At 52.8% G+C, this 12,179-nt stretch overlaps 1 protein-coding gene across 1 annotated transcript in view; it reads left to right on the top strand.

Moving 5' to 3' along the window:
- LOC101141530 (leucine-rich repeat-containing protein 14-like) overlaps positions 1-5,335 on the top strand; it is a 53,916-nt gene extending 48,581 nt beyond the window's left edge. The window contains exon 7 of the mRNA XM_019018053.3: positions 4,681-5,335. Coding sequence (XP_018873598.2) covers positions 4,681-5,224 — 544 coding nt within the window. The 3' untranslated portion in view covers positions 5,225-5,335. The remainder of the gene's footprint in view (positions 1-4,680) is intronic.
- Positions 5,336-12,179: the final 6,844 nt, after the last annotated feature.

The raw sequence follows: 12,179 nt of genomic DNA, 5'->3' as shown, positions 1-12,179 counted from the left end.
CAGGAAATGGGGCTTATTCTTAGAAGCTCATGGAATTGTGGGCACAGCCTGGGAACTGAGGGTTCAGATGCAGCTGATGGCTGGGATCTGCTTTGGAAACATATTTGATGGGGAAAGATGCATGTTGCTATAAAAAATAAAATCCACTTTGGGAGGCTGAAGTGGGAAGCTCACTTGAGGCCAAGTTGGAAACCAGCCTGGGCAACAAAGTGAGACCCCATTTCTACAAATAAATATACAAAAATTAAGGCCAAGCACGGTGGCTCATGCCTGTAATCCCAGCACTTTGGGAGGCAGAGGCAGGCGGATCACTTGAGGTTAAGAGTTTGAGACCAGCCTGGCCAACATGGCGAAACCCCGTCTCTACTAAAAATACAAAAATTAGCCAGACATGGTGGCATGTGTCTGTAATCCTAGCTGCTCGGGAGGCTAAGGCAGGAGAATCTCTTGAGCCCAGAAGGTGGAGGTTATAGTGAGCCAAGATTGCACCACTGCACTCCAGCTTGGGCAACAGAGCAAGACTCCATCTCAAAAACAAAACAAAAACAAAAACAAAAATTAGCTGGGCATAGTGCATCTTTAGTCCCAGCTACTCAGGAGGCCGAGGCAGGAGGATTGCTTGAGCCCAGGAGTTTGAGGCTGTAGTGAGCCATGATTGTGCCACTGCACTCCAGCATGGGCAACAGAGTGAGACCCTGTCTCAAAAAAAAATTACAACAAATTTAGTTTAAAGATCTAATTGGCTTTTTTTTACTCTTTAGAGACAGAGCATCATTTTGTCACCCAGGCTAGAGTGCAGTGGCACGATTACATCTCACTGCAGTCTCAAACTCCTGTGCTCAAGCTACCCTCCCGCCTCAGCCTCCTAAGCGGCTAAGACTACAGATGCGCACCACTACACCTTGCGAATTTTTTAAAAACTTTTTTGGAGAGACAAGGTCTTGCTTTGCTGCCCAGGCTGGTCTTGAGCTCCTGGCTTCAAGCCATCCTCCCACCTCAGCCTCCCAAAGCACTAAGATTAAAGGCATGAGCCACCATGCCTGGCCTTCTAATTGGCTTAGGTTTGTGATTCACAAATTGGGGCAGCCTTCCATTCTATAAAATAGAATAAGAGCTCTGATGAGCTGAGCAGAAGAGACTGGCTTTATAAGCATAAAAGTGATGAAAAAAGCCAAAACAAAAAGCAGATTGGTCAGTTGACAGTTACTTTCCTTATGGGGTTAAAACAGAGGGCACTTCCTTATCATCCTGGGCCCCTTCTGATTGGTTGGTGTGAATCTCCTGTTTTTTGGAAAACTGACCAGTTTCGAAGTTCAGTTTGATTACCTGGCACTTAGCAGGAGTGACTGCATTCTGGTTTGCTCTGGTCTTTTGAGGTCTAGTGCAGGAGCTTAGTCCAAAACAGTGGCCTTCCATGAATTTCATTTAATTTTTTAATTTTTTTTTTTGAGACAGAGTCTCTGTCACCCAGGCTGGAGTGCAGTGGCATGATCTCAGCTCACTGGAATCTCTGCCTCCCAGGTTCAAGTGATTCTCCTGCCTCAGCCTCCCAAGTAGCTAGGATTACAGGCATGGGCCACCATGCCTGGCTAATTTTTGCATTTTTAGTAGAGACGGGGTTTCACCATGTTGGCCAGACTGGTCTTGAACTCCAGACCTCAGGTGATCCACCCACTGCGGCTTCCCAAAGTGCTGGGATTACAGGTGTGAGCCATTGCGCCTGTCCTAATAATATGTTTATTTACTCAACAAACATTTTCAGGCACTGCTGAATGTTATGCTGGTCCCCAAGAAAAGATCCTGAGACAGCACAGGTTATGCCTCTTCTTCTGAGCTCATACTGCCCCAGACAGGTGGGTACAGAGCCCTGAAGGACAATCAGTATCCACTCTGTGCACGTCTCCTAGAAATTTCAAGATAGGGCATTCAGGACCCCCAGCCCTGGCTTAAATGGAAGCCTGAGCAGCAGCTTCCCCAAACCCAAACCTGAGGAATAATGGGCTCAGCCTATGGTTACTTCTCATCAGATAAGCGCTTTCAAATGGCTCCTCTCAGCAGTCTTTTTTTTTTTTTTTTTATTGATCATTCTTGGGTGTTTCTCGCAGAGGGAGATTTGGCAGGGTCATAGGACAATAGTGGAGGGAAGGTCAGCAGATAAACAAGCGAACAAAGGTCTCTGGTTTTCCTAGGCAGAGCACCCTGCGGCCTTCCGCAGTGTTTGTGTCCCTGGGTACTTAAGATTAGGGAGTGGTGATGACTCTTAGCGAGCATGCTGCCTTCAAGCATCTGTTTAACAAAGCACATCTTGCACCGCCCTTAATCCATTTAACCCTGAGTGGACACAGCACGTGTTTCAGAGAGCACAGGGTTGGGGGTAAGGTCACAGATCAACAGGATCCCAAGGCAGAAGAATTTTTCTTAGTACAGAACAAAATGAAAAGTCTCCCATGTCTACTTCTCTCCACACAGACTGGGCAACCATCCGATTTCTCAGTCTTTTCCCCACCCTTCCCCCCTTTCTATTCCACAAAACCGCCATTGTCATCATGGCCCGTCCCCAATGAGCCGCTGGGCACACCTCCCAGACGGGGTCGTGGCCAGGCAGAGGGGCTCCTCACTTCCCAGTAGGGGCGGCCGGGCAGAGGCGCCCCTCACCTCCCGGACAGGGCGGCTGGCCGGGCGGCTGGCCGACCCCCCGGCCGACCCCCCCACCTCCCTCCCAGACGGGGCGGCTGGCCGGGCAGAGGGGCTCCTCACTTCCCAGTAGGGGCGGCCGGGCAGAGGCGCCCCTCACCTCCCGGACGCGGCGGCCGGACGGGCGGGGGGCTGACCCCCCCACCTCCCTCCCGGACAGGGCGGCTGGCCGGGCGGGGGGCTGTCCCCACCACCTCCCTCCCGGACGGGGCGGCTGGCCGGGCGGGGGGCTGACCCCCCCACCTCCCTCCCGGACGGGGCGGCTGGCCGACCCCCCCACCCGCCTCCCTCCCGGAGGGGGCGGCTGGCCGGGCAGAGGGGCTCCTCACTTCCCAGTAGGGGCGGCGGGCAGAGGAGCCCCTCACCTCCCGGACGGGGCGGCTGGCCGGGCGGGGAGCTGACCCCCCCCACCTCCCTCCCGGACGGGGCTTCTGGCCGGGTGGGGGGCTGACCCCCCCACCTCCCTCCCGGATGGGGCGGCTGGCCGGGTGGGGGGCTAACACCCCCACCTCCCTCCTGGACGGGGCGACTGGCCGGGCAGAGGGACTCCTCACTTCCCAGTAGGGGCGGCCGGGCAGAGGAGCCCCTCACTTCCCGGACGGGGCGGCTGGCCGGGCGGGGGGCTGACCCCCCCCACCTCCCTCCCGGACGGGGCGGCTGGCCTGGCGGGGGGCTGACCCCCCCCCACCTCCCTCCCGGACGGGGCGGCTGGTCGGGCGGGGGGCTGACCCCCCCACCTCCCTCCCGGACGGGGCGGCTGGCCGGGTGGGGGGCTGACCCCCCACCTCCCTCCCGGACGGGGCGGCTGGCCTGGCGGGGGCTGACCCCAACCTCCCTCCCGGACGGGGTGGCTGCCGGGCGGAGACGCTCCTCACTTCTCAGACGGGGCGGTTGCCAGGCAGAGGGTCTCCTCACTTCTCAGACGGGGCGGCCGGGCAGAGACGCTCCTCACCTCCCAGACGGGGTTGCGGCCCGGCAGAGGCGCTCCTCGCATCCCAGACGGGGCGGCGGGGCAGAGGTGCTCCCCACATCTCAGACGATGGGCGGCCGGGCAGAGACACTCCTCACTTCCTAGATGGGATGGCGGCGGGGAAGAGGCGCTCCTCGCTTCCTAGATGGGATGGCGGCCGGGCAGAGATGCTCCTCACTTTCCAGACTGGGCAGCCAGGCAGAGGGGCTCCTCACATCCCAGACGATGGGCGGCCAGGCAGAGACGCTCCTCACTTCCCAGACAGGGTGGCGGCCGGGCAGAGGCTGTACTCTCCGCACTTTGGGAGGCCAAGGCAGGCGGCTGGGAGGTGGTTGTAGCGAGCTGAGATCACGCCACTGCACTCCAGCCTGGGCACCATTGAGCACTGAGTGAACGAGACTCCATCTGCAATCCCGGCACCTCGGGAGGCCGAGGCTGGCGGATCACTCGCGGTTAGGAGCTGGAGACCAGCCCGGCCAACACAGCGAAACCCCATCTCCACCAAAAAAATACGAAAACCAGTCAGGCGTGGTGGCGCGTGCCTGCAATCGCAGGCCCTCGGCAGGCTGAGGCAGGAGAGTCAGGCAGGGAGATTGCAGTGAGCCGAGATGGCAGCAGTACAGTCCAGCTTCAGCTCGGCATCAGAGGGAGACCGTGGAAAGAGGGAGAGGGAGAGGGAGAGGGAGAGGGAGAGGGAGAGGGAGAGGGAGAGGCAGAGGGAGAGGGACAGGGAGAGGGAGAGGGAGAGGGAGGCAGCAGTCTTATTAGGTATGGATAATGTGCATCTCCCTTTCACCGAAGAGAAACTTAGAGTTAGAAGGTTTCGTGGAGGACCTGGTAGGTCTGTTGAGAGAGAGCCAGGCCTTGGGACACCAAAGGACATGCTCCTGACCCTGCTGGTAAATGGCTTCCCTGATGAGGGGGTGGCCATAGGACTAGCCTCCTCCATGGACAAATAGGTGTTCCGGGCGGGGTGCCTGGGCCCTCCCCTCACAGAGCCACCCTTCTCTCCTCAGCTGTCTGTGGGTCCCACTACATTCCCTGGAGATCTGCAACTGCAAGCTTCTGGACACTGACATCACCTACTTGTCCCGGAGCCATCATACCACCTGCCTGAAGAAGCTGGATCTGAGTGTCAACGACCTGTCCTACATGATCCCTGGGCCCTTGGGGACCCTGCTGAGGGCGGTCTCAGGGACACTGCAGCACCTAGACCTGAAACACTGCTGGCTGAAGGATGCCCACCTGAGTGCCCTCCTGCCCGCCCTGTGCCGCTGCTCCCACCTCAGTTCCCTGAGCCTCTCCGACAACCCCATCTCCACTGCCTGCCTCCTGAGCCTGCTGGAGCACACGATGGGGCTGATGGAGCTGAAGCAGGTACTCTATCCCATCCCAGTTGACTGCTGCATCTACCTGCATGGCATCTGCCAGGGTCCTGTGAACGAGGACAAGCTGTGCCAGTTGCAGGCCGAGATACAGAAGCAGCTGCAAGCCATGCAGCAGGCTGACATGCAGTGGAGCCCCTCCACTGTCTTTGCTTATGCAGCTGGTGCAGTCTGAATGAAGAACAGGAGCCAGGCTCAGGGAACAGAAGTCAGAGAGGGCAGCTGGAATCACAGCTGAGGCCACATGTTGTTTGCAAGGAACATAAAATAAACTTCCATGGGAACTGTCTGGCGCTTTCTTCATTCCTCTCGCTCCCCTTCCCCAGTCGAAAGCCTGGCCCGTTTCATCTGTTCATTCAGTCAGCACACGTTATCCAGGTGGCTCTACTGCCAGGTCACCAGAGACCCCAGAGGTCCAGCCCTCCCTGGCGAACACTCCCTCTTCTGGCCACTCACTCAGTTTCTCTTTGTCTTATGCTTCTGGGTAGAATGAAGTGGGTCCTTAGCTGACTTCCCCACCTTTGGACATGAGCTGGGCACTGGAGGTCTGAACAGCTCTGGGGGCTGTTGGGAGACTGGAAGAAGGCACATGCCTGGCACCAAACCCAGAGCACGTGGCCATCAGTCAGCTGATCACCATCAAGCATGTGCTTGGGCCAGGTGCTGCTGTCCTCAGAGCGGGCATACATGGAGAGCATGGGTCACAACCGTTTAGGAAGTCCCTACACAGGGCAAAGTCAGAAGAATCAGGAGTGGCTGCCAAAGCAGGTCAGGGAAGGCACCTCAGAGAGGAGACCTTTGAGTCCAGTCCTGAATCTGTGGCAGAGATCTGGAGTCAGGCACCCTGGGAGGGGCCCGGCAACAGCAGCAGCTGAGAGCTGGGCCTGAGTCTGGCAGGAGAGGACAGGTCAGAGGTTCACAGGCCCAGGCCCCCAGCACCATGTGGGTGGAATATAGTCAAGGCTGATGTAGATGGAGACAGAAGGCAGACGCAGGGGAACTTATGAGTGACCAAGATATGTACAGGGTCTTCATAGAAAGGCCTGGACCAAACTGACGCACAGGGCCATAGAAAGCCAGAGTATTACTGCTGGGTGGGAGAAGTTTACAGAGCAGCCTTCAGTCCATTCTGCTAGTCCACTTGTCAATTTCTGTTTGTTTGCCTGTCCTTGCTGAAGCTCTGTTGTAGGCATCCTGGTTCCACCCATGTAAACCCTGGAACCAGAGATAGGTAAGAAAGCCTCACTTAGCGGAAGGGTCCTCAGTGCCTTTCTTGCTGAGTGCTTCTTCCATCCAGGCGAAGGAGCTTGCCTGCTCTCATGAGCCATCTTGCAGCAGCCTCAGCGCCTCCCGAACTACCCTGACTCCAGGTTGTGATAGTGCCCAGCAGATTCCTCATAGGATTCCTACAGAATAGCACAGTCCTTGTGCACCCACCTTCCTCTGTGTATCGGTCACGCTCAGAAGGCCAGTCCAGAGGCCATACAGTCATCTCCAGCAGCCTGGCCTGCGAGTGGAGCATGGTGATTTTTCACATTGTCCATTTAGGTAACAAGTACTTGCTAAGTGCCTCCCAGGTGACAGGTACTTTTGCAAGGGCAGAGGATGCAGCAGAAATAACTTCAAGTTCGTGCCCTAGTGGAGCATGGGCTCCATGCAGATAAGCAAGCTGGCAGGTAAATGACACGTTTTCAGATTGAGAAACGGCAAAACAAAGGGAGTGGGGCCCGCTGCTGAGGGGTGGAAAGGGAACTGTTTGCGATAAAGTACACACAAGGTCTGTATTAGAGCAGAGACTAGAATGGAGGCAAAACCTCCATGCAGAGGAACAGAAAAGCACAAGTAGAGGAAGATCGAGATACAGAGAAATGCACTGGAGGCTCGATGTACTGTGCCGTTCCTTGCTGTGCTGAAAAAATCAGATGCCTCCCCAAACCCTGACTGGCTAATAGCCTCTGATCCACACAATGCACCTCTCTCCGATGCAGTCACACAGGCATGTAACTGCAGCTGCTCCACATGACACTATCAGAGCGTTAAGATCAGATTGCATGAATGAAATCCCATTGCTTCCTGTAGGTACCTTCTGGTGACACGTCTTTCCAGCAGTGTCAGGGCACAGGTGCTGCCATGACCTCAGACTCGCTTTCCTCCTTACCCTGACCACTCACTTTCTTCTTGCCTGAGTCAGTATTGCTCTTTAGTCAGATATGGGAGGATGCTTGCTCCCGGAAGTATCTGGACCAAATTTCCCCAAGATCATAAGACCTTCCTCCTGCTGCACCCACTTGAGAGCTTGCTTGAAGGTTTCCTGCAGTCCAGGCCGAGGGTCAAAACTCAACCTCTGGGTTGGGGTTAGGAGAGCTAACTGTGATTTGCATCCACTATTTTGTGCCTCAGTTTCTTCATCTATGAATTTAAGAATTTTGAATCACAAAGTTAATCATAGTCCTTACCTCACACCATTACGTGTGTGTTGAATAAGTTACTTATTTAGAAGGGTTACATGCTGAGAACAGTGTCTGGCATCTAGTAAACCCTCTTGGAAAAGAAGGGACCCTTCTGAGTTCCCATAGCAAAGTAGAGTGGTCAGAGGAACCTGTCTGGGAGGCTTGGTGGGAGCATTCAGGGAAATGATCCATGGAAAATCTTCGGGAGAGTGGTGGTCATGTGGGTCTTTTTCAATAAGTCCTTCCCCATCTTGGTGTTGAGTGGACAGTCATCTCCAGGGGATCCCTAGGAAGAAGCAGTAGGTGCACGATGCACCAGCAAGCCCCATGCAGGCCTCAGTCAAGAGAGGAAATGCAGGAAAGAGGAGAGGGAGAGTGGAAAAAGAAGGGAGGGAGGGAGAAAGCCAAACATTTCAGTAGGATTAGAGGAAAAGAATGGGTTGCCCGCTGTTGCCCTGTAGAAGCAGGACTGTGGTGGGTAGGGATCTCTGGGCCAGGGCCAGATCAACTGCTTTCCCAGATATTCCCTGCTTCCAAAGCATCCTCCTGCCTCGGCCTGCACCACACCCACTTCCACACACAAAGGCAGCATGTGCCAGCTCCCCAGAAACAACCGAGGAAGCAGGTGGCGCCTGCACCCCCAGAAACCACTCACGCCATCACTATAGAGACACTGTGCACCCTGCAGCATTAGGGGTGTTGCTTGTACTATTTGGCAAAGTCAGCTTGGAGCACAGAGAAAGTTATTTGAGTAATGGATACGTGTTTGGGTCTTTCAGTTAACCCCTGACTCTTGGTCACTGCAAACATGAAACCAACATGATTATCAAAGTAGTGGTGGCCAGCCCTTGATTGTTGACTGTCATACACTGTGCTGTGTGTTTTATATACATTTTCTGAGATAATTATCACAGATCACTAGAAAGTAAGGCCCAAGAGAGCAGACGTTTTTTTCTGTTTCATTCACCATCGTATCCACACTGCCTGGAAATTAGTAGGTACCCAAAAAATACTGGATGAGTGTGAGAATAAAGGAAGATATGAGTGGACAGACGTTTTCCAACATGGCTATTGCGGTGAGCTCTCAGAGATGTTCCTTCTCTCATTTCCATTTATCTCATGGGCCTGTCTTGGGCTCTTGCGGCTTTGTACTAGCTGGAAACATTTTTATCTCCCCATTCTCTCCTCATCCTCCTTGACTTTTTTTTTTAAGGCAAGGTCTCACTCTGTCATCCAGGCTGGAGTGCAGTGGTGCAATCATAGCTCACTGCAGCCTCAACCTCCTGGGAACAAGCCACCCTCTCGCTTCAGCCTCCTGAGTAGCATGTGCCACCATGCCCAACCAAATTTTTTTTTTTTTTTTTTTTTTAGACAGGGTCTCACTATGTTAGGCTGGTCTCAAACTCCTGACCTCAAATGATCCCCTCACCTTGGCCTCTGAAAGTGCTGGGATTCCAGGCATGAGCCATTATGCCTGGCCCAATATTCTTGTTTGTTTATTCTTCCACATGAAAGGCACATTCATTTAGTCATATCCCAAAATTACCACTACAAGAATTTCTTCTTAAAATAAGAAAATATTATAAAGAATTGAAATCAACACATTCATCATTCCAACAGTAATCTGACTTGCCTTTTATTTCACTGGGCAAAATAAAATTTATTATGGATATCGGCTTCATGTTTGTCACTATGATATCCTTTGATATTTTAGGCGAGGCAGGGAGGTAGCTTCTCCTGTGTAAAGAATTCACTTTTGCCACCATTTATTTATGTAGGTTTTTTGCTGGTGTTCACAGAATATGCTGGCACCTTCTGGTTGTTCTTCAGTTGTTTCTTTTGTGAAGAAAGGAGTATAAAGATATGGTGATGTCTGGCATGGTGGCTCACGCCTGTAATCCCAGCACTTTGGGAAGCCAAGGTGGGCGGATCACAAGGTCAGGAGTTCAAGACCAACCTGGCCAACATGGTGAAACCCCATGTCTACTAAAAATTTAAAAAATTAACTGGGCATGGTGGTGCACGCCTGTAGTCCCAGCTACTCAGGAGGCTGAGGCAGGAGAATTGCTTGAACCCGGGAGGGGAGGTTGCAGTGAGCCGAGGTCGCACCATTGCATTCCAGCCTGGGTGACAGAGCGAGACTCCGTCTCAAAGAAAAAAAAAAGACATGTTGAGTTCAGGTCATAGGAGAGGCTGCCAAGAGCTGTTTCTCCACTTACCCTGCAAATGACTTGGGCTTCTGTGACTTTTTAAGCTCCACCCACTTCTGGGGACAGCAGAGTGACAGCAGTCCCCCTCCCAGACAGGGGAGAAGGATGGCCTCAGCACACAGCCAGTCAATTTCCTGTTCTTCAGCGCAGGTTTCATTGCCCTTTTATTCAAACTTCAAAAAGTAATCTTGGCCAGGCGCGGTGGCTCACGCCTGTAATCCCAGCACTTTGGGAGGCCAAGGCAGGTGGATCACAAGGTCAAGAAATCAAGACCATCCTGGCCAACATGGTGAAACCCATCTCTACTAAAAATAAAAAAAAATTTTAAATTTAAAAAATTAGCTGGGCTTGGTGGTGTGTGCCTGTAGTCCCAGCTACTCGGGAGGCTGAGGCAGGAAGATCGCTTGAACCCAGGGGGTGGAGGTTGCAGCGAGCCAAGATCGTGTCACTGCACTCCAGCCTGGCGACAGAGCAAGACTCCTCTCAAAAAAAAAAAAAGTAATCTTTAAGTCTGTGCACGGTAGCTCATGCCCATAAATCCCAGAACTTTGGGCAACAGAGTGAGACCCTGTCAAAAAAAAAAAAGTGGCTTCTGGAACTAGGTTGCTCTGCCACTTCCATCATTGTGTCCTGCTGCTCCTTTTTTTTTTTTTTTTTTTTTTTTTTTTTGAGATAGAGTTTGCTTTTGTTGCCCAGGCTGGAATGCAATGGCATGATCTCGGCTCACTGCAACCTCCGCCTCCTGGGTTCAAGCGATTCTCCTGCCTCAGCCTCCTGAGTAGCTAGAACTACAGATGTGCGCCACCATGCCCACCTAATTTTTTGTAGTTTTAGTAGAGACGGGGTTTCTCCATGTTGGTCAGGCTGGTCTCTAACTCCCGACCTCAGGTGATCCGCCCGCCTCAGCCTCCCAAAGTGCTGGGATTACAGGCGTGAGCCACCGCGCCTGGCCTATGTGTCCTGCTTCTTTATGTGTAAAATAAGGATAATAATAATATCTAATTCCTAGTGTTGTAATGAGGATTAAATGTGTCAGTAACAGAACAGTGCCTAGAACAGAGTAAGTAAGCACTGCATGATGTTAACTATTAATAGTATTATCAAAATCATGGACCAGCCTATGCCGAACCAGAGAGAAGAGAGGCCCAGGAGCCCTCAGTTATCCCATCCACCATAACCAGGCACCTGCCCAGTAAGTGAGGAGGGTAAGGAAGAGGAGAAAAGTCAAGACCATGGTGGAAACACCCCAGGGCTCTGCTTCCTGAAGTCCCACGGCGGTGTCTGGGCGCCCGAGTTTCTCTCATGGCCTCTCCGCACTCCTTAGAGGAGGCCTCTGCATGCAAGTCTGCTGCTGCTCTTTAGGGGAGTCAGTTTCTCCCCAGCCATGGGGAAAGAAGAACGGCCCCTCTCGCTGAGTCGATCCTAGGCCACCATCTCCCTGGTCAGAGTGGAGCTGGGGTTGGGGGGAGTCCCAATAGGGAGACACCTCCAAGTCGAAGGGTTCCTCTGAATCTGGGTCATTTGTCAACCTTAGGGTCAGTCAGAAAGCCTGACCCAAAGCTCTGGCAGAGGGTCAGCTGCAGGGCTCTCCGGGAAGAAAGCACAAGGCAACTGTAGTTTCTCTGCTCTGACCAAGAACACTTCTCGACACACTGGCCTTCAGAGCTGACCACTCAGCGCCTCCTGCTGGCCCAGGCCTCAGGTCCTTCCTCGGGCTCCATACAATGAACCCTGGAACTGGATTGATGGAATGAGCTGAGGGCCTCTGGGTTTCTCTTTCAGCCAACTGGTAGCACCCAACAGAGCCAATCTTAGCCCTGGCTGGTATGTGGAGAACACACTGCAGGGCGGCAAGGTGGAGACCTGGAGGGAGAGGAGGAGCTCGGATTAGGGTGGTGGCAGGGAGGCACGGAGACTTGAGGGGATCTCCAATATACAGTCTTCGATTTAGGACAATTTCCACCTACAGGATTTTTCAACTACAAAACCAGTATGCATTCTGCACACTTCTTGACTCATGATGGGGCTACATCTGGGTAAGCCCATAGTAAGTTGAAAATACCATAAGTCAAAAACATACTTTCGAGTCACAATATTTTCAACTTAAGATGGGTTTATGTGGACGTAGCTCCATCTGAAGTTGAGGAGCATCTGTATTGTAAAGACAGTAATGGCAGGATTTGTGGGTGGTCCAGGATGCTCCCAGGCTCTGGCCCTGAGCAACCAGGAAGATGGAGTTGCCATTTTGGAGATGGAGAACCTACCAAGGTGTGGGTTTGGAATCAGGAGTTCCGCTTTGAAAGTGAAGTCTCACCGTGACTCATAATTTGTGATATTTCCAAACCTTAATTTGCCTATAGAACTTTTCTTTTTCCAGAGCCTCTATCCAGGCTACTTATTATTTATCAAAATAAATTAAATAAATAAATAACTTAATTTTAGAATTCATCTTCCAGATATACTTTACACA

Source organism: Gorilla gorilla, chromosome 23 (genome assembly GCF_029281585.2).
Source record: "Gorilla gorilla gorilla isolate KB3781 chromosome 23, NHGRI_mGorGor1-v2.1_pri, whole genome shotgun sequence".
Classification (NCBI taxonomy): Eukaryota; Metazoa; Chordata; class Mammalia; order Primates; family Hominidae; genus Gorilla; species Gorilla gorilla.
This window is presented reverse-complemented; position numbering and strand designations above follow the sequence as displayed.